The sequence below is a fragment of the Apodemus sylvaticus genome, chromosome 5 (assembly GCF_947179515.1).
Source record: "Apodemus sylvaticus chromosome 5, mApoSyl1.1, whole genome shotgun sequence".
NCBI classification, from domain to species: domain Eukaryota; kingdom Metazoa; phylum Chordata; class Mammalia; order Rodentia; family Muridae; genus Apodemus; species Apodemus sylvaticus.
The window spans coordinates 130,093,252-130,116,120 of record NC_067476.1 but is presented as its reverse complement, the minus strand read 5'-3'; the positions used below and the strand labels follow the sequence as shown (position 1 = coordinate 130,116,120).

At 40.1% G+C, this 22,869-nt stretch overlaps 1 protein-coding gene across 4 annotated transcripts in view; it reads right to left on the bottom strand.

Moving 5' to 3' along the window:
* Positions 1 to 5,168, bottom strand: part of Kiz (kizuna centrosomal protein) — a 104,782-nt gene extending 99,614 nt beyond the window's left edge. For all 4 annotated transcript variants that reach the window (XM_052183820.1, XM_052183821.1, XM_052183822.1 and 1 more), the window contains exons 1-2: positions 4,979 to 5,168; positions 337 to 399 (exon numbers count right to left, since the gene is read on the bottom strand). In XM_052183820.1, coding sequence (XP_052039780.1) covers positions 337 to 399; positions 4,979 to 5,100 — 185 coding nt within the window. In that variant the 5' untranslated portion in view covers positions 5,101 to 5,168. The remainder of the gene's footprint in view (positions 1 to 336; positions 400 to 4,978) is intronic.
* Positions 5,169 to 22,869: the final 17,701 nt, after the last annotated feature.

Genomic DNA, 22,869 nt, shown 5'->3' with positions numbered 1-22,869 from the left:
ACATTCCTGAACTAGTAAAAAAAAACCCAAAATAATAAAAATAAAATGTTTACTATTAAGTTACATAAAACTATAGAATTTACTTCAAATTATTATGCATTAAAAATAAAAGAATGATAAAAATGTTCTAACTATAAAAACTATGACATAATAGCAGGGTTGTTTGTTTGTTTGTTTGTTTTTAAAATTGTATCTATTTAGTCATAGATGGCCTAGGACTCACTATGTAGTCTAGGCTGGCCTCGAACTCACAGAGATCTGCCTGCCTCTGTGGTATGAATTAAATTTGGCTAACAGCTGCAAAAAAGCTGGACAACCATCATTATCATCTCTTACCTGCACTTATCAGACTTATTGTATTCATAAAGCTTGTCTTCCAGGTCCAATCTCTTCTTTTCACTGTAATACAGAAATATATGTCACTGTATTGCATTAACTAATGGATTTAGACCATGGTGTCCTCTGAAACCACATCTTTATGAAACTGACCCATCCATGTATTTAAAAAAGGAGAAAACGTTATGGGTGGCTGAAAGAAAGACCTATCAACAAGCAAATACAAGAAACAAAGGCAATACAAGTATGAAGCAAAAACTCAAGACTCTCAACATCAGCAGTGCACTGTAGTACATGCTTGTAGACCCACACTTCAAAGGCTATGGGAAAAGGATCAGTACACTGAGGCCAGCCTGAGCTACATAGGGAAAACCTATCTGGAAAACAAAAATTGACAAGGATTCTCAAATAAAAAAAAAAATGTTTGAGGCCAGAGATACATGAGACCTTGTTTCAAAAAGCAAGCAAACAAACAAAAAGACTGAACTCAGAAGACAAGTGACAAGGACATCATATATTTATTTCCACATTAGAAATCTTTATTGACATCTTGATTATTAAATCTTTAAGGATTTTATAGCCATTTGGGTGTCTGACTTGTAAAAAATGAATGGCTAGATGGTACAAGGAATTTGTGCTTACATTATAAGGACAGGAAGATCTTTAAGTACATTAGGACTCTATGTTGCCATGGTATTACTCCAAGACTGAATTAGCTGAAGTCGGATCAAGAAGAACCATCTAAAGGACCCAGCCTGGGGGTCACCTTCTAGAAGAAATGTTATACTTAAAAATTGTCAGGAACAGGACAGATGGGGACAGACCAAAAAATCATTGTAAGAGGAGAGAAGCAACATGGCACACCAAGTATAAGCCATGTTTGCCTATTAAACCCTAGACCAGAAAGGACCAGAAAGAAAAAGGGACATTGCTGGAACAACTTGTGTCTGGCGCTGAGTGTGTGAATGGACACACACGGCAAGCGTAACTGTGAGGGCATGCCATGGTTATATAACAGAGCACCTGTCTTTTTTTTTTTTTAATACATTAAAGGTTTTAATGATGTGGACCATCACATACTCACATCACAGTTTCAACTATTTAAGAGAAGGGCACTGATTTTTAGGTAGGTGTATGAGAAAAGAAAATGAAAATAGAATATCTTTGGGACTTCAGGAGAATTTCTGTGAGAGAAATGTTGGGTCTTTATCCCATGTTTGCAACTTTGCAATAAGCTTGACTTTAAGATAATTTTTAAAACGAATCTGCAGTCTAGGGAAAAAGAGTTATTATTTTTTTTTTTTTGAAACTCCATCACCTCTGAAATTGCAAATTCTTCTGAGTAATAATGTAAAGATCTCTGTTCTCAGTTCCCCCTCTCGTGGATGCAGACACCTACTGGTCACACTGCTGGTCTCTCTCTTAGCTTATCTTAGCAACCACAGACACATTGTGGCTCTGTATTCCATGCAACAATGGTGCTCATCTTGTCAACTCCTCGCCTAACTCTCTCTTCCAGGCTGCTGCATCTCCAAATGGTAATCCTTCATAGAAGTTTTAGCATAAGGCCTAAACACTGCATATTCACCTCAGCGAAAAGTCAGAGAGAAGGCTTACGATGGGATCACCGTGTAATGCCTACATATCAAACTCTATATCAGAATCTCTCAAATGCCCAAACCTGAGATACTTACAGAGTCTATGTTTCAGTCACTTGTACCCTCATCTGGGTTTTCACAGCTGGCCTGTTGTTACAAGGCTGATTTTTCTACATTTTAAGGCACTTATTCTGTTTGTGCCTCAATACCACAGTTTTCTATCACCCTCAACTGTACTCAACTAATATCTTAGCATCAATTCTGGACCATTACGATATGTTGCCCTGAATTGATATCACCATTGAAAATAACTGGGGCTGGTTAATGGACCTTTCAAAGGATGTTTTTATACACAGTAATTGTTAAGTATCAGCTGCACTTATATGTTTCTACCACACTTGTGGGCACTATACACACTGCAACATGTCACTCCATTAGACTCTTTCAGATTCAATTACTGACTTTCACAACAATGGAGAGAAAGCACTAAATACACATCGAAAAACATTCAAGCTATAAAATTACACCTATGTGTGAATATACAGAAAATGACTGGAGTTTAAAATACAACAGTTTCGATGAAAAAGCTCAGCTGTTAGATTGGCTGACACTTCAATGACTGCCTCTAAAAGGGCCGAGAAGGATGGACTGTATTTATTGTTGTTGTTAATCTCCTGATTTCCCAAAGTTTTCAAAGTGATAAAAGCATTTCCAACTGCTATACAATTTACAATATTTAAGATGACCATGGACTTTCAGGAAATCATGGTCCCTATGCTGAGAACGGCTTTAATTTTTAAAATGTTACTACGTTTAGTGTGTGTGTGTGTGTGTGTGTGTGTGTGTGTGAGAGAGAGAGAGAGAGAGAGAGAGAGAGAGAGACCCTTGTTGAAGGTCTTGTGATTTATTGTGGGCCAGAATTCTTGTTCCTATGCATTTACTACAGCGCCCTCTCTGAAGTTATTAGCTTCTATCTTGTGTGTAGCATGCATTAATTAGAGTTACTTACAGATTCTTAAAATGAAAAATGATCAGACAGAGCAACAGATTTACACTGACTTAAAAATAAAACAAATCTTCAAATGCAGGACCATGAACAAGCCATAAAACCTGACTCCAATTTCTTATGTAACTTCAACAACCTTACCTTGCTTAATAATTAAAGCAAGAAGTGCTAAGCATGAAGTGGATAACCATTACACAGTTATTGTGCCATAAGGACCATGAAGAACCAGGTGTTCCTAGCATAGGAGGCAAAAATAACTCACCATTAACCTACTTCAAAAAGAATGTCATTTAAATCATTTAAGGTAAAGGCACTGAAACCAAAATTCTTGCTTCTAAATTATCTGGTGTGTGTGTGTGTGTGTGTGTGTGTGTGTGTGTGTGTGTATGCAGAGATCTAATACCACCTTGGGTGACTGGAAAAAGATCATTATTTAGTGACAATATGAGGCCACTGCATTCTATATAAGGCATTCATAACACCTAGACACTAGCTGACCCTTGAATTTCACCCATAAATTCAAATATTTTACAAAACACCTCCCCCACCATTGTACCACATAGTGAGCAAAAGGGTATGCTAGGTGTTGTTTCTTCTCGCCTAAAATTCTCAATGTAAGCACCGTTGAGCTTGCACGTGCACACACACACAGACGATTGTATTCTCCCTGAGATCTCAGTAAGCACACTGAAGGTGCAAACATTAGTAAGTAGTGAGAAAAGAAAAGCTCTATAGGAAAAAATATATATGTATATATACATACATACATTCATACATACATTCATACATACATTCATACACACACACATATATATATGTATGTGTGTATATATGTATATGTGTGTGTGTATATATATATATATATATATATATATATATATATATATATATATATTCTTTTGAAATAGGGTCTTACTATGCTGCTCTGGCTGACTAGAAGTCATGTATCCCAGCTGGCCTTGAACCTGTGATCCTCCTATCTCTGTCTCGCATAGACCACCACCAGCATACCCATAACTTTTTTTTTTCTTTAAATGAGCAGGACTGTGTCAGAAAGAAAACAGGATGTAGAAAGAAGATAAAACATGGAGAGAAGTGTTAAGGCCTGTGGGAGATACTTTACAAATAACTGACAAAAATTAAGTCTAGTGTAAGATGCAACTCCTTTGAAAAATCACTTACTTTACCTCACCTTCACTTACTGTTATCATCTTAGAATCTTCCATCATTAAGATGGAACAGCCCTCCTGTTCCATCTTAATGATTCTGTAACTTTAACACTCACTAAATGTTTTGTTTATCAAGGGATCCAAAAATTTATTTCCTTTCTTGTCAACTAATGAGATTTCTAAGTCCAATTAATTTGGCAGCTAAATAAATGTTCAAACAACTTATCTTTCCATGTGGTTATTTATAGTCAATTGCTTTATACTTTTTTCTATTTATGCTTCCTTAGATCTAGCTTTTTCCAATGGTTCTCATCTTTCATGTCTTAATCAAAGGCAATTCCAACCCTCGAAGCTGAACTCCTTGAAAATTTCATCCCTTTATTAAGAATTTAGGCAGCCCCAGACACCTCTAAAAGACTACAGAGAGCGCGCGCGCGCGCACACACACACACACACACACAATTCTAGCCTGCATTCCAGGACCTGTCATCTTTGATACAGTGCGGCTGTCAAAGTAGGATGACAATTTGAAGAGAGAGTGAGGAGGGGGCGTGTAGGACTAGAGAGAACTAGAGAAATTCACAAGGTTTGATCAAGACTGGCAGGCAAAAGAACTCCCACTCTCACTTCCGGCCGCAAGAGCAAGCTGAGGGACCTGGCTTTGGTTGCCAGGAGAAATTATAGTCTCTCTGCGCCTGATCAAACAAGGGACATCTGTGGTAAACGTGTGCTCCCGACCCCATTTGGGGCTAGCTCAGATCGCAGGCGAGTCCCAAGACTAGTGAACCAGGGGCGGGAAATGGGCCGGACACGGTACCCTGATGCTCTCAGTGGTGCCACTGACTCCCTGCCCCGTCCCGCGGCCGTACCTGTCCCGCAGAGCCTGCTGGAGCTGGCCCACCCTTTCGTAGTAGCTGGGGCTCGCCAAGGGCGCGGATGTGGCGGGGGCCTGGCGCAGGCCACCACCACTAGCACCGCGCCCTCGCGGCATTGCCACGGGGCAGCTGGCAGGCCAGCGTTGCCCAAGGAGACCGCCCCAACATGCACCGCGGGTAAACAAGGCGCCTAGCTGCCTGAAGAGGGCGGAGCGAAGGCGGGGCGCCGAGGAGGCGGGGCTAGCTGCGGAGCGGGTCTTGGAGAGACGAAGGCAGAGAAGGAAAGGGGGTGGGAGGTCAGCTCTGGTAGAACAGAGAGCTGTGTTACTTTCTCTCTGCTACAGCTGTGTTTCTCTTCCCAGCTTCTGCTACAGAATCCGTCCTAACTGCATTCATTTTTTTCAAATGCAATTTCTTATTTACCTTCCTAGAATTTGCAGTGAGAGACCCTGTGACAAGGTTGTTTTGATACCAGAGTTTAAAAAGCAAAACAAAAAGCTAGAAGAAAACAAAATTTAAGAACCTCAAATACGCCTGTCTGTGGTGGCACGGGGCCTTAATCTCAGCACTCTGGGCAGAGACAGTAGGATCTCTGAGTTCGAGGCCAGTCTGGTTTACAGAGTGATTTCTAAGACAACCAAGACTACACAGAGAAACCTAGTCTCAAAAAACAAAACAAACAAAAAACCCACAACAGATATATGCTGCCCCACGCTGGAATGTTTTTCAATGCACAGGTTGCCATCAGCCTTTTCAGGGAGAGAAAGATTTAGTTTCTAACTAGTGAATCAAACCTTTTACTTCTGCAGTCAATTAAGGCCCCAGCCAGACTGCATTGGCATAAACCCTATGTCCCACAGCTCAGCTGGGGCCACACAAATGTCTAGGTGCCCCAGAGTGAATTGGGCAGGCTATTACAGCAAGACTAACTCAACCTTAGATCGTTTCAGAGGAACTAGTGGTTCTAAGGCCCAGAACATAGTATCAGTCTTTATTCTTGCCTCCATCAGCATGGCAAAAGGCTTCCTGAAGAAAGACAACTGGATTCTAAAACCCACTTGCAAGAGGAAAATTAAAAAATAAAAATGTTATACACACATACTTGTAGTCAATGTGGTTCCTTATTCTAGACTTTTTTTAAAGTTTTTTTTTCTTAAGTCAGTAGTTTTATTTTCATGCAAAGCATCACTTAAACCAAAAGTTCTTTAATAGTGAGTCAGGACGCCATGGGGATTCCACCACATCTGAAGGGGGTAGGGCTGGGAGCCGTGTGTCAAAAGTGCAGCAACAGTAAGCCATTCCTGAATGTGTAATGACCAAAACTCCATTGAAAATCAAGGCATAGTGAATCCAAGCTGCTTCTGGCAGCAAGTGTCCTCGTCTGGTCCTATGACATAACACGTTCACTATGTCATGTCCATCACGCTCTGACTTACAATGCCATATTGGTCATTAGGGAAAGCAATGAAATGCTCAAAGGTCAGTAACCCAAGATTGTGATTTTGCTTATCCTTCCCTCCTCATACTGTCTGCCTAAATGTTAAAAGGTAGAATATATCCATGTAAACTCAGGACTCAATGGGAGAGGCAGGAGGAGCTCTAATCCCAGACAGGCTTGACAGGACCAGGGGATGGCTCAACAAGTGAAAGATGCTTTCTTTGCAGGTATGACTGTCTGAGTTTGATTTGATTGTCCAGAGTTGTCCTCTAACCTCTGCTTGTCCACTCTAACACACATGTATCCACACTCACACACACACTTTATTGAATTAAAATGTCATAGATCAGCATAATGGGCTATAAGCAAAATGGGGTCTCTGCTCCTGTCTTGACCAATATACCTTTATAAGAACATGGAAATACAGGATGGAATTTAGTTCTCTGATTCTTTCCTAATACACCCCCTAATTCCCCACCCCAGGTTCAAGGTTGTACGATGAGACTCTTCACTCATAGCAGGACTCCATGTGCCCCGCCTTCTCCCTATTTGACAAATCCCCTCTGCATCCACGTGTTTGTCTCAGCCTCCTTTTGACCTAAGCTAAATACTAGTTATGGTTCCTTGTAAGAATGGCCCAGGAAAGAGATCTTTGAAGATCCTGGAGCACAGTTTGGGATCTTCTGAGTGGAAAAATGCCTGGATCCTGGGTACCTGGGACTGTGTTCTAGGAGATGTATGTGAACTCCCGTGGGCATGTACTTGACCTCATGTGAAATGGTCAGAAAGAGAGAAGAACCAGCCTGTAATATGCAGACCTAGTGCAGGACCCTCTTGCCCAGTTGCAAGGTTAGCACTGATGAGGCTTTTAGTTACTCTGTCAGCTCATTATATCATATTGATGTAGTGCTAAGTTTGTTTTACAGATTGCAGTGCAATGACTAATCATCATCTATTTGATTGGATTTGGAATCACCTAGAAGGCTCATCTCTTGGATGACGGTATTTCCAGAGAGATTCAAAGGAAGGCAAAGATGCATCCTGAATGTAGCCTGCAGCATCCCAGGGGCTACAAGGTCCAGACTAAATAGAGACAGAGGAAACAAGAGAGTGTCAGAATTCCCTGTTTCCTCTGTCTACTTACACGTGAAGAGTTACAGCTGCACATGTTTGCTATCATGAACTCTGCCATCCCTTTCCTACCATGGCGGACTGTTCCCTCTTAACCCACAAACCGGAACTAATCCACCTTTGGTCTCTTCTGTCAGCATTTGATCACAGCAGTGAGAAAAGTAACATATACATATCTAACTAATGTTTTACTACAGTACTTTTGTAAGCCCCTCAAGGCCTCTGGGTGAGCAGGCCCCAACCCAAACCCCCAAACTATTCTAATCTAATGAAGTGAGGACACGACTTTTGGGAATATGTTAAAATTAGAATTTTACTTTTTAAAAAATATAACATGTTCTTGTTTAAAAAAATTTTTTTAATTGAGCCTTGTTCATGTTAGGTATTCCACAAAGCTTTCTATAGGATCCATCAAATTAAAGGACAATACGCACTGGTGTGTTTAAAATGGCTTGAGTCAGAGCTGACTACCGAACAATGCTTCCTGCACCTGCATATGAGATCATTGTTTTTTTGTTTTGTTTTGTTTCTGGTGTTTTGGGTTTTTTTTCCTTTATAAGCTGACAGAAAAAGATACTCAATGCTGTGACTCCACTCCTGAATTCTGAGGTATGATCCTGATCAATCAGTATTTGGATGTGCATTCAATAAACCTTCTCTGTCTGACTGAGATCAGAGTTTGTATGGTTTGTGGGATGACTCCTGAACCTCAACAGTTTTCCTAGATGTGTTTAATGTTTAAATCAGAAGAGTTTGAGTAAAGCAGATGACCCTCTGCTAATTTATTTTTATTTTCTATGCTATAACAATATATATGAGGCTTGGAACTTTATAAATGAAAAGGGTTTATTAGCTTGTATTTTGGAAGGCCACAAGACCAAGCAAGGTCAAATGACTCCTTAGTTGAGTCTCAGCGAGGGCCTAATATCAGATGGCATTAGAATTGTGAAGCAGCTGTGACCAAGATCACAAGGTGACACAGGAAGCCAGAGAGTTTTAATAGTTTCAGGTTCAGGGAAATTTAACAACACCATACTCCTAGTAGAACAGGCTGAGGTCCCACAAGAGCTGTTAATCTGAAAGAAGCACCTACAGAAACAATGTAATCACTCTGCATTCAGTGCAGTCAACTAGGAAACTTGTTACCATTTTGAGACCAAGAACATGAACATTTGGGGAATACATTGAAATCATCGAAGCCACAGCATCTGCACGCCTAGGTGCTTCTAATTCACTCAAAGGATTTAGAAAGCAAGACTGCTATCTCTTACAATCTGGCAAGCCAGTTCCCACCCTACTCCCCAATTATTGACTGCTGGTTCTGTTTCTCTGTAAACCTTGACTAATATGGAAAGGTTTGGAATTGCTCAGAGACACTGAGAGAGTAAGATATTGGTGGGTCAATAAAAGAACAGAGAATTCATGTGTGAAGTCCTGGTTTCAATTCTGACAACATTAGTATGTAAATAAATGAAACAGTCAATGATAAATGTCCTCGTTTTTGTTTCAAATCAGAAAAACCTACAACTACTAAAAGAGGGTCTAGGATACTTGAACTACCAGAAAGACAAATAAGAGCCAAAATACAGACTATAAGAATAGTAGCAGAAAAGTAAAAATGGTAGAGGCATTGCTTAACAAAAGGGACTCACTTTGTCTCTACATCTTTGTCTACTTACAATTAAGTCTTTGAATCATCTCCCCTGAGTTCTTCAGGACTGTGCCTCTGATGGAGCCCTCTGCCAGGCTAGAAACAAATCCTTGTTCACTTTGCTCCCTGAGGAGCTGGACCATGGCTTTGTGCACCAGGCAGGGACAGGTCTGCAGCCCTGAGTGTGTAAGTGGCAGGTTGCAGGTGTTGACAGCCCACATGAATTGATCTTACAATACCAAGATTCTCCTCAAAAACCATTTGGTGGATTTCATAATTGTTTGCCACTTGGATGCCCTTCTCATCAGGGTTCAACAAGTACTCCTATCTACAAGGGTTGGGAACAAAGAGACACTCCAAGCTTCTCTCACCGTGGTGTGATCACAGGCAGGTTAAAACTAAAGAGTTTTGCATAATAAACGCCATTTAATTTGATAGCTACGTGTTCATGTTTACAGGGTTGAGAAGGCGCCAGAGGAGAATATTACACTTCTCACCCTGTTCCATTATCTAGGAGTCTTTGTAGAAACGCAGGCTTCATTCATTCTTGGGGCACCTCTATGGTGAAGCCATGGAGAACGTTCTCCCCACTCCAAGTACTTACACCGCGTCCTTGAGGAGTGGTGGAACAGAGGTTGAGAATTTTGACTCAGCTCATCATCAGAGTACTAAACTGTTGCCTGCTCTCACAAAGTGTGTGCCTTGGGCAGAATGCTTATCTTTGCTGCGTCCCAAAGCTGTCACTTATACAAGGGTGGCAGTATCAGTGCCCTCCTCTCTCAAGGCTGTTGAGAAGATTAAATATGGTAAAGTGTGTGTTATTTTATTTTATTTTATTTTATTTTTATTTTGAATTATGCCTGGTAGAGTTATTCCAATCAACACAAGCTGGCATTGTTTCTTTGGAAGGTAAGAAAGCAGTCCTGCAGGAAGCAGAGAGTGAGGTCGAGTGGCTGGGCCTTGCTTATCTCATGCTCCTGCACCAAGCAATGGCCTAGGTTTTTGATTTCGCTTTTTGATTTTTTATGGAGGCTAGCTTGCAGGAGTTCCTATTCTTCATTGTTGTATCAGAGACAATAATCATGCAAATTCAGGTGTAAAAAAGATATATTATCTTTGTAAAAAAAAAATGAAAAGAAAAATATCCTCCCATCCTTGCCAGCAATCCTCCAGTTTCCTCTCCTGCTTTCTTATTGTGTCCATCTTGAGTGATTCAAACACACATCTGACTGTGTCTATAGGCAGATATGATACTACTTTACATACAGTTTTTAATTTAAGTCTCTCTTTTTTTTTTGAGGGTAGAAGGGACACATGCTACAGTATGCCTGTGGAAGTCAGATGACAACTTATGGCTTCTTTCCTTCTACTACATGGGCACCTGGGCGTCAAAACCAGATTATCAGTCTTGATGGCAGGTGTCCTTGCCCCCTGAGCCAGCTCCACTAACTACTTCTTACTCGCTGTTTTGTGTTTTGGCTAGTGTGTCTTAGAGAGCTATCTAGACATCTCTATATTTACATCAAGATTTATTTTATCTTTGATTTTTTAATATACATATGTGTGCACTGGGGTGTATGGGTGTGCACCACTGGCAGATGCTTGAAGGGGCCGAAAGAGGGTGTCGGCTATCCTGGAACTGAAGTTGCTGATGGTTGTGAGCCACCGGATGTGGGTGCTAGGAGCTGAAACCATGTCCTCTCTATGAGAGCATCAAGTGCCTTATCTCGAGCCCTGTGCCTCAAGATTTTAAAGGGCTGCGAGGCATTATACGTTGTGGGTACTGCCTGACACAATTCATCGAATCAGCCCTCCTTTAATAAGCTTATTTTAGTTTCATCTACTGTGATAGTGATGGTGCTGTTGAATGCAGGGACTTCTGCTTTTTAAACTCAACTTTGAAATGTCACCAGGATAGACATCTTTATAAAATGTCACAGACCACCCATGATTTCACTACTCAAGAGGTCCTTTGTCAGCCATGCTCAAGTGCTGTGCTCGTGGCAATGTGATCATCGAGACAGGAGCAAAAGTATTGTTTTTTAATGTTTATTTATTGATTTTATGTACGTAAGTACACTGTTGCTGTCTTCAGACATACCAGAAGAAGGCATTGCATCCCGTTACTGACAGTTGTGAGACACCATGTGGTTGCTGGGAATTGAACTCAGGACCTCTGGAAGTGTAGTCAGTGCTCTTAACTGCTGAGCCATCTCTCCAGTCCTAGCAAAAAGCTTCTAAGGAGAGATATTTGTCTCTTTCCCTTAAGCACTCATACTATTAAATCACTGGTCCTCAAGAAGTTGGAATTTCCCCACAAATCTTACACTGGAAGGAAGAAAAGCCTTAAGCCTGGTAACAACCAGAAAGACAGCTTTGACATGTTAGACCACCTTCCAAGAGAGACACTAATGGGCCAGTAATGGGCAGGACCACAGCTTGACTAGGACTATTTAGTTATACATACCTCTTGCCTTCTATCTGAACCTGAACCTTATGCCAGTGCCCCAAAGGTGGACTTGAGGACCCTGGGTCTGTCCCACTTCCATGTGGCCACATCAAATAAGTCCCTTTCCTCACTTTCACTGTTACCTGTCTCTCTACACTAGCATCTTGAGGACAGGCCACCAAGCCTAGCTTTCTAAGGCTGCCAGGTCTCAGGATCTGACCCTAACAACTCCAGTTAGCCAACTCCCTAACATCTCTTGGCTTTCTGAAACCTGTAGCATTATATCAGGCATACAGATGTGGTTCACCGCTGAAAGCCCCTCCCTCTATTTCCATGCGATTGCTTTTTAGCACCTGATATCATCTTCATTCCTCTATCTTTGAGATATTATCCTTAAATGTTTTTTGAGACCTAAACTCTAATCTTTTCTCTGATTGCCAACTGTTTGGGGCCATTGGAAGTCACTTAGAGTGAGACCCATAAGGCCCGACAAAGTTAGTGCTGCTTTGTTAGTATTAGCCATAGATCTCTAGTCACGGTGTCCTCAGTGACCTGACTGCACCATTCCACTTAAGGGATGGCTAAAAGACATAATGTAGAGTCTGAAGACCTGGGTTTCTGTGGTGGTTTAAATATACTCAACCCAGGGAGTGGTACTATTGTGAAGTGTGGCCTTGTTGGAGGCAGTGGTCACTGTGAGGTGGTCTTTGAGAGTCTCTTTCTATCCACGTGAGATAAAGTCTTCTCATGTCTGCCTTCGGAACAAGATGTAGAATTTTCAGCTCCTCCAGCACCATGCCTGGACACTACCATGCTTCCAGCCATGATGATAATGAACTGAACTTCAGAACCAGTAAGCCAACCTCAATTTTCCTGTATAAGAACTGCCTTGGTCATGGTGTCTCTTTATAGCAATGGAAACTCTAAGAGAGTTCCTATCCTAGCTTTACAATTAATCAGCTTGGCCATTTTTTCAAATATTTGTCTTTATTTCAGTTCCCCCAAAATGTAGCCCAAGACAAGGTTTGGGGACATAATTCATTTATTTAGGTGGAGGGCCCAGGAAGTAGTTGAGAGAGAAATGATGTGAAACCCAAGGGAAGACAGCAGATATTAGGAACCTTACTGGGCAAATGATCACTACAGGCAGCTGTGGTTCAGCCTCTAAAGAACTTTGTAGGAACAAACAGAGTCATCCAGACTGAAGAATGAGGAAGTAGGCTCTTGCTTCCCCTTTTTGGTGCTGGGAAATTCAGGTCTTGTGCATGCTAAGCATTTGCTCTGTCTCTGAGGTACACACCCAACTGTAAGCAGTCTACCTGCCCACTCTCATTACTCACTCAGGGTCATTTGCTCCTGGGAATTTTCCCCAGCTATGGTTTTCTAATTTGTCTACCTCCAAAGCATATAGGTTGCAATACAGTCTTCAGGATAGCACTGGATATGGTAGTATGGGTCTATAACCCCAGAACTCAAGAAACCAAGACAGAATTATTGATTTGAGTAGGAGGCTAGCCTGGGCTATGATTCAGTCCCTGGCTATGTTCTTGGCATATAGGATCCCACATTTAGAGCTACAGCACCACAAGGTCTGTATTTCTTTTCCTAACACTCAGAGTTTATACCCTTGTTCAAGTCTCCTAGGAGGCAGAGAAATAGAGGCTAACCCATTATAATCTACATTACATTCCCAGGGAAACAGTACTTGTCATGGAAGCCTTATGATTTGAGTTTAATCCCCAAAACTTTCTTTAGAGAGACCAATTTCTGAAAGTTGTCCTCTGACCTCTGCATGAGTGCTGTGGTAGGCATGCTTGTACGTAGACACACACACACACACACACACACACACACACAGAGTAAAATTTAAAATATTAAGCTACAGATTTATGGGGAACATGAAAACCAAGCTATATCGTCCGGGTTTCTCCTAACTTGCTGAGAACATGGGAGGATATAGAGCACAAAGCCAGTTGTATTTTTACGTAACAGCAAGAAGTAATTGGAGGTTGAAAGGTTTTAAATACCATTGTGCTAGCTAAGTTTTTATTTCCCTAACAGGTCACTGAGACAGCTTAAAAGGAGGACAGATATCTCTTGGATCACAGTTTCAGAACAGTTTGCCTCATGGAAGCCGAGGAGAGTCCCCGCGTTAGAGGGATTCTTCCTTTGGCTTTAATTCCATTTTGGCACCCAGCCTGTTTGGTGCCATATTCAAAGTGAGTCTTTCTCCCTTAGTCATCCCTTAGTTTTGGGAATTGCTCTTGCAGGTAAGCCCAGAAGTAAGTTTTATTAATCTACCAGGTGCTTCTCAATCCGATTACCTTGACAGTTAAAACTGATCATCGCTGTCAAACTGTGGTGGCACTCACCTTCAATCACAGCACTCTGCAGGCAGTGGCAGGTGGAGCTCTGTGAGTTCAAGGCCAGCCTGGTCTACAGAGCAAGCTCCAGACAGCCAGGGCTGCACAGAGAAACCCTATCTTGAAAACAAACATAATCCTAGCACTCTGGGAGGCAGAGGCAGAGGCAGGTGGATTTCTGAGTTCGAGGCCAGCCTGGTCTACAGAGTAAGTTCCAGGACAGCCAGGGCTATACAGAGAAACCCTGGTGGGGAGGGGGGAAGAAATAAATAAATAAAACAAACAAACAAATGAACAAACCAAACATCAAAACAAAACAGAAGAACTGATCATCATACCATTTACGCTATGCTCTTATTTGAAAATCTCTCAAATTCATATTGTCATTTAGCTCCCCAGGATGCCAGTGTTGGGGACTTATACAACCTTTAACAGGTGACTGGCATTGGTAGACTCTTGATGGTGAGTGGGTTGTCATGAAATGAGACCACACTGTGTTGTCCTCTTCCCGACACACCTGTTTGTCCTCTGCTTGTCCCCAAGCAGCATGAGACCCTCATCAGACATACCTGTTTACTCTTGGATTGCCAGCATCTAGAATCATGAGCCAAATAAAATTCTTTTGTTTATAAATTACTCAGTCTCTGGGTATTCTGTTACAACAACACAAGATAGGATAAGATATGATAGCATTTTAAAATATGAGCTATCTCAGGATAAACCTGGTGTAAAATGTGAAAATCCTATATGCTGAAAACGGTGCGACCTGCTGAGAGAAGTTAAAGAATTTGTAAGTAGCATGGTGGCACTTGCCTTTAATCCCAGCACTTGGGAAGCAGAGGCAGGGGCAATTCAAGGCTAGCCTGGTCTACAGAGTGAATTCCAGGACAACCAAGCCTAGGTTACACAGAGAAACCCTGTCTCAAAGAAGAAGAAAAAAAGAATTTGTAAGTAAGTTAAGAGCAATACTGATCAGGACATTCCACATGGCTGAGGGAGCAGATATCCCCAGATTAAACTAAATACTCAATGGATTCCCAATAAAATTCCCAGCTGGCTTTTTTTTTTTTTTTTTTAGATACTGATAAAATGATTATACAATTCATATAGAAATGAAATGCAGAGATCTAGAAAAGAAACTAACAAAAACTCACCAAGACAAACTTTTTTAAAAAAAGAAAGAAATCAAACTATTTTAGGATTATTATGGGGGCTAGAGAGAGATGGCTCAGCATTCAAAAGTACTTATTACTCTTACAGAGGTTCTATTCCCAGGTTCTATTCCCAAAACCCATATGGAAGCGGACAGCCATCTACAACTTCAGTTCTAAGAGATCCTGGGCCCTCCTCTGGCCTCAGCAGACACATGGTGTGCAAAACATGCAAGCAAAACACACATATGCAGAAAATAAAAATAAATATTTTTAAAAGACTTATGGGATTTCTGTGATTTATTGCTGTAATCTCAGGTGTCCTCCATACCTGAGATTTGTGTTGAGGAAGTTAATGGACACACTCTGGACACTGGAAGGATGACTTTGGACTTGAGCAGCAAGGGCTAACCTGAGCTAGCCTGATGTTTGCCCTCCCGTGGCTTCAAAAGATGGCACAGATCTGCTGCATATCCGGCTTAAGATCGGAAAGAATACTTTTTACAGCTCTTGTCTAAAGTATATGAACTTAAAAGCAGAAGCAGAAGGAAGCTGAGCATGGTAGCACATGCCTGTAATCATAGAACTTGGGAGGAGGAGGTAGGAGGAGGATATATAACCCTTGGCTATATAATGGGTTTGAGGCCAAATTCTACAGGAGAATTCCCTCCCCCCCCCAGCTCCCAAAGTAAATGACACAAAATAATTTTATTCTTTGGAAGTAGTGCTACAAAATGAGAGAAACACAGGCCAACTAGGAATTGAAAAGCCCATAGAACATGTTCAGTCTCTAGAAAGTGCTAGAACTCAATGATCGCTATGATTTGGTTCCTTTTCCATCCTTCCCTTCTCCTTTCCTCTCTTCCTTTCTCCAGTCTATCCTCTTCTTTCCTTCCTTCCTTCCTTCTTTCCTTCCTTCCTTCCTTCCTTCCTTCCTTCCTTCCTTCCTTCCTTCCTTCCTGCCTTTCTTCCTTCTTTCTTTCCCTCTTTTTTCCTTCCTTCCTCCTTCCCTCCCCCTCCCTCTTTTCCTCTCCACTCCTTCCTCTCCTTCTTCTTTCTTCCTTCTGTAATATTGAGGACTGAACTTAGGAACTCTCACATGCTAGCTAAGTTCTCTATCACTGAGCTACTACCCTAGCCTTTAATTTATTTATTTTTAATTAATTATGTTTTTAAATTTACATCCCAAATGTTTGTTCCCTGACCCTAGCCTTTTAAAAATCTTTTAATCTTGAGACAAATTTTTTACTAAGTTGCATGAGTGGTCCTTGAACTTATAATTTTACTGACATAGCCTCCTGAGTAGCTGGCTAATTTCTTCTTTTTCTTTAGCTTATTTTATGATTTCAGATATGAAGTTCTCTCTAAGAATATATTTCTAACTTATATATTGGAAATTATGATATCATCATCTTTGTGCACACTCTCAAATATGCTAAAAAAGAAGTTACTTCTTTCTTTCTTTCTTTCTTTCTTTCTTTCTTTCTTTCTTCCTTTGTTTCTTTCTTTCTTTTTAAAGAAGATGTTATCAGATTTGAAGGTAGTATTGACATACAGAATTTTCATCAACCATCAAATCTCAAAAAAAAATGGGAGCTAGGAATTTAAGAACAGTAGAGTAATTAGACCTCTTGTTTTCTCTATAGAATTAGGTCAATGTCACTATTCTCCAAAAGCATCAACAAAAACTATCATGAAACCATCAAGTATTTCAAGGTTTATTTAAGTAATCTGATCATGAAACAAAATAAACTCCTCATCTTAATCCAACAACTGTTTTTGTTTGAGTTTATAACCTCTTCAGGGCCTATTTTTAATTTTTAAATTATTTTTAATTGTAATTTTAATTTTTTATTATCTTCAACACAATATATATTTATTTACCAATCATAAAAATGATTGATATGTTATTAAATGAACATAAAAAGATAAAGTCTTTTTGTTTGTTTGTTCGTTTTGTTTTTAGTAGAACTTAAAATCTTGGCTCCTATTGTAGTATAAACCCAAAATAAGAACAATTTTTATACATTGGAGTTCATTGTAATAAGTCTGTATTTCAATGCCTCTCACATCACCAAAAGATTTTACCTCCATAGTAGCTAAGAGTTGACAGTTCTTCTGCGCCAAGGAATGAATTGTGGGCACAATTATTTGGATACAGATTTCCTGCTATGGTCAAAGCAGGTCCAAAGTGGTCATCATTCTCACCCCACAGGGGACAGGTTACATTCATTTAAGAAATGGTGTGTGTATTAATATGGTCTATCCATGAAATCAACTGTTTCAATGAACAATGGTTCTGCTTGGAGGGTAGCACAGACATTAGGTGAGGGTAAGATTCTGGTTCATTGGCTGTGATGAGTTTGAAAAGCAATCATCTCAGAAAAAGAGTAACTTATAAGACCATGTTCTTCAAAATTGATACAATAATTACAAATATCAAGCAAAACTATTTGTTGTTCTTTTACAAACCACCTCCCAAATTAATTGTCTACATTGCTTTTGGCTGTATAAAAGTAATTTTGAAATATGTAAGCTGTTCTGAAAACCATAGTATAGTGTAAAAACATCAAATAAGCAATCCTATTTATAGAGAGGCTGAGATAGGAGAAGCATGATTTCAAGACCATTATGTGGTACCCAGCAAGACATTGTCGTGTACAAACAAGAAGAAATTGTATATGGATTGTACAATATTGGACCTATTTCTCCAATTACCAAATTAGAGAGACCACTGGGTGAGAGCCAAAAAATTTCTAAGTCCTCATACTTTTGAATTTCAATTGATTAGGATATGTTGGTAATATTAATTTTCATATTAAGAGATATTAAGGAAAAATGACTGTTACTTTCTGTTATTTTTGTTGTTAGAGGTGGAGCTATGTTTGTGTGGGTTTGTTGAAAGATTACTTTCTTGCTTTTCCAAGGGTTTAGTTTCCCTCTTTGTTGGTGTTTTCCATCTATTATCCTTTGTAGGATTGGATTTATGAAAAGATATTTTGTAAATTGGGTTTTGTCATGGAATATCTTGTTTTCTTCATCTATGGTAATTGAGAGTTTTGTTGGGTATAATAGCCTGGGCTGGCATTTGTGTTCTCTTAGGGTCTGTATGACATCTGCCCAGGATCTTCTAGTCTCTGGTGAGAAGTCTTGTATAATTCTGATAGGTTTGCCTTTATATGTTACTTGACCTTTTCCCCTTACTGCTTTTAATATTCTTTCTTTGTTTAGTGCATTTGGTGTGTTACGGAAGGACTTTCCTTTCTGGTCCAGTCTATTTGGAGTTCTGTAGACTTCTTGCATGTTCATGGGCATCTCTCTCTCTCTCTCTCTCTCTCTCTCTCTCTCTCTCTCTCTCTCTCTCTCTCTCTCTCTCTCTTTTAAGGTTAGAAAAGTTTTCTTCTATAATTTTGTTGAAGATTTTTACTGGCCCCTTTAAGTTGGGAATCTTTACTCTCTCCTATACCTATTATCCATAGGTTAGGTCTTCTCATTGTATCCTGGAATTACTGGATGTTTTGGGTTGGGAGCTTTCTGCTTTTTGAGTTTTCTTTGGCAGTTGTGTCAGTGTTTTCTATGGTATCTTTTGTACCTGAGATTCTTTCTTCTATCTCTTGGTGATGCTTGCATCTATGACTCCTGATCTCTTCCCTAGGTTTCTAGCTTCAGGGTTGTCTCACTTAGTGATTACTTTATTGTTTCTAGTTCCATTTTTAGATTCTGGATGATTTTGTTCCTTTCTTTTGCCTGTTTGATTATACTTTCCTATAATTCTTTAAGGGATTTTTGTGTTTCCTCTTTAAGTACTTCTAGCTGTTTATCTGTATTCTCCTGTATTTCTTTAAGGGAGTTATTTATCTCCTTCTTAAAGTCCTCTATCATCATCATGAGAAGTGATTTTTAGATCCTAATCTTGCTTTTCTGGTGTGATGGTGTATCCACACTTGTTATAATGGGAGAATTGGGTTCTGATGATGCCAAGTAACCTTGGTTTCTGTTGTTTATGTTCTTATGCTTGCCTCCTGTCATCTGGTTATCTCTAGTGCTACCTGCCCTCTATATATCTGACTGGAGTCTGTCCTTCCTGTGATCCTGGTTGTGTCAGAACTCCTCAGAGTCAAGCTGTCTCTGTGATCCTGTGATTCTGGGATCTTGTGATCCTGAGATCCTGGGTGTGTCAGAGCTCCTGGGAGTCAAGCTGCTTCTGGGACCCAGAGATCCTGGTGTAACCAAACTCCTGGAATCCTGGGATCCTGGGCATGTAAAAGCGCCTGGGAGTAGAGTTTCCTCTGGGTGTTGTGGGACTTGCTGCGGAGTTTGTGCCCAAGGTCTGCCCAGGGCACTGGCCCAGACAGACTGGAAGGAACCAGTGCTACTGGTCTGGAGGAGTTCCTGCATGCCTAGGTCCTACTGGTCCCAGTAACTCCTGGTGTTGGGACAGATGTGTCCTCTGCACCTCTCATCCTATCCAGGCCCAGTTTTTCAATAATTCATTAATCTTTTCATACTGTCTTATGTGGGTTTCATTCATTCATTTATTCATTCATTTATTCATTATTTATTTATTTATTATTTTGTATTTTGCTTGTCTTGGCAAGAACAAAGCACACATTATAAATTTAAGGATTGTGAAATCACTTGTAAATGATACTTGGGAATCTGAGAACAATAATGTTTGGGGAGAGCTGAAAGTTTATAGTAGGAAAAATCACTATGGAGACAGGAGACAGGGATGGGGTGCAGGATGTGGTAGCCATCGTTGCTTCCCTTCTGATTTCTGACAAAATTTGGTCATTGGTTCTTGTGTTACTAGGTTCAGCTAAGTAGGTTTTGCCCATGGCCCCTATCAGTGTTCTTATCAGATCAGAGATGCAATCTTTTTGTTTTGTTTTGTTTGTTTTGATTTGGGTTTTTGTTTCTTTGAGACAAGTTTTCTCTGTGTAGCTTGGCTGTCCTAGAACTCACTCTGTAGATCCAGGTTTGCCTTGAACTCACTGAGATCCACCTGCCTCTGCATCCTAAGTGCTGGGACTAAGGGCATACACCACCATGCCATGCCAGAGAAGCAACCTTCAACACACACACACACACACACACACACACACACACACACACACACACACACGGGCAGGGGAGACAAAGAGACATAGTCATCCCTCTGAATCTTCCGGTTTTCGGGTTTTCCATTACATATTTTTTTTTTTTTTGGTTTAGTCAACTGAGAATAGAAGAATAGAAATCATTCATTCATTATTGTGTTTATTCCTACATGGGCGAGAGGCATGGTGCACGTGCCACAGTGCCCACCTGGAGGTCAGAGGTCAACCTTGTATAGTGAATTCTTTCCTTTTACCTTTACCTGGGTTTAGGGGCTAGAGCTTAAGTTTCCAGGCTTGGGAAGCAAGTACCTTTAGCTGCTTAATCTCTGAGTATTTTTGTAAAAATGTGATCCCTTTGCTGTTGTATTTAGTTAGGCCAACAAAGATGGCCCCTGTACTGAACATGTATAGACCTGTTTTTCTTTTCATTAACCCCTAAACAGTACAATGTAACCACTACTTAACTACCTGCTACTTAAGTATTTAAGTACTTAAGTATATTAGTACTTAAGTATATAAATACAACTACTCAAAAATTTTGCTAGAGGGGCTGGAGAGATGGCTCAGTGGGTAAGAACACTAAGTGCTCTTCCGAAGGTCCTGAGTTCAAATCCCAGCAACCACATGGTGGCTCACAACCATCTGTAATGAAATCAGATGCCCTCTTCTGGTCTGTCTGAAGACAGCTACAGTGTACTTACATATAACAATAAATAAATAAATCTTAAAAAAAAATTTTGCTAGAGCTGATTTAAAATATAGACCAGATGCTGGTCTTGGGGTTACACTTCTGCAATTCCAACACTCAGGAGTCAGGCAAGACAATCACTGTAAGTTCAAGGCCAACCTAGTCTACATGACAAATTCCAAGCCAGTTAGAACCACATACTGAAGCCCTTTCTCACAAATAAGTACATAGAATGAAGTATATAAGGAAGGTGTGTTTTGATTATATGTAAATATGATGACTGTACACAGGAGTGGAGCACCCATGGATTTTTTTTCCTTTTGGTCTTCGGATGATCTAAGGGATATTAAAGATTGATTGTGTGTGAATATGCATGTATATTTAAATGTGTTGGTGCCTGGGAATGCAAGACTTGACAAATCTGAAACCATTAGATTTGTCAAGGCCCTTAGGCACTCAGGCAGGAATTGATTTGAGGCACAACTAACTGTTCCAGGAAACCCCACGTTAACTGTGACTGTGGCTAGCTGGTTGGCTGAGGCCACTCACATTTGTGAGGCTACTTCCTGGGTAGTGTTTACATTCTGAAAGAGGTTGGGAAAACAAAAGTGGGAGATAGAGTTTTCAAAACAGAATTGATTAAAATTTTACAACTAGCTACCTTAAATAGAAGCACAGGGCTGAGAAGGCAGAAATATGAATTCCTGCTTTGGCTGTGAGCTGTGAAGAAGTTTCATGAAGTCCCCGTATTAAGTTCATATTCCATAAACATACCGCTGTCATCCCAGGATCAGTCAGTAATGTGTACAAAAGCAGCCATATAAACTGGTGTGGTGGTACAGACTTTTAATTTCAGGACCAGAGAGGTAGAAAGATCATTAAATCTTGGCCAGCCTGGGCTACGTAGTGAAACCTTGTCTCAAAAAGTCAAAAACAAAGCATAAAAAAATGGCAATATGAACAAATAAATGGAATTATTTTCCCCATGTCTAGGCTTCTAGTCAACTAAACTTTGTGTTTCTAATGTTTTGAAGGCATTTCGTGTAGTGTAGTTCCTCAATGCACATTTCAGAAAATGATAGAACCAAGCCCTCTAATTCAGGTTATGTTTAAAGTCTCCATGTTTAGAACAAATCTTCAGATACAGGCATTTGCCAACAGCCCACTTTAACTCCTAGGATACAAAGTGATCTCTCAGTCCCTGACAACACATGTCCCTGTCATTTGGAACAGACGCAGGCATGACTGCCTGAATAAAGATAGTCAAGATTTTTTTCCTCCATTGGCTTACAAAAAAATAATCATACCATATTATGTTTTCTCTCCCCGCACTAGCTTCTGAAGGATTTATGAATTTCACCTAGCAGTGCATGTGTGTGTGTGTTCAGTTTTGATACCTATCTATTTCTTTGTGTGTTAGTGAGCAGGTAGAAAAATGCAGACAACAGAGTAACAGAAAAAAAATCTTATGAAGAGTCTTAGACACATTTAATATTATTGATGATATTCTGTGATAAAGTAGAGCCACAGGACCAGGATTTATATACTTACTTGCTTACTGAGTTGGCCCCATATATGCTGGGAGAAAAATTAAATCTAATTTAGATTCTAAGGATTTTGAGATTATCCTGGTTTGGTATTTGATTTGATTTTATATTTTTATTTATTGATTGATTTATTTTAGGTGGGTCGGGGTTTTTTTTGTTTTCTTTTGTTTTTGTTTTTGTTTTTTTGAGTCAAGATCTTCTGTAGGTCATGCTGACCTCCAACTAGCTTTTCAGCTAAAAATGACCTTGAACTCTTGATTCTTTGGTTCATCCAAAGTGCTGGATTACAGGCAAACACCACAGCATATGGCCTATTTCATACTTTTAATGAGAAAACAAATTTGTTGGATCTAACATTCGCTCAGAAA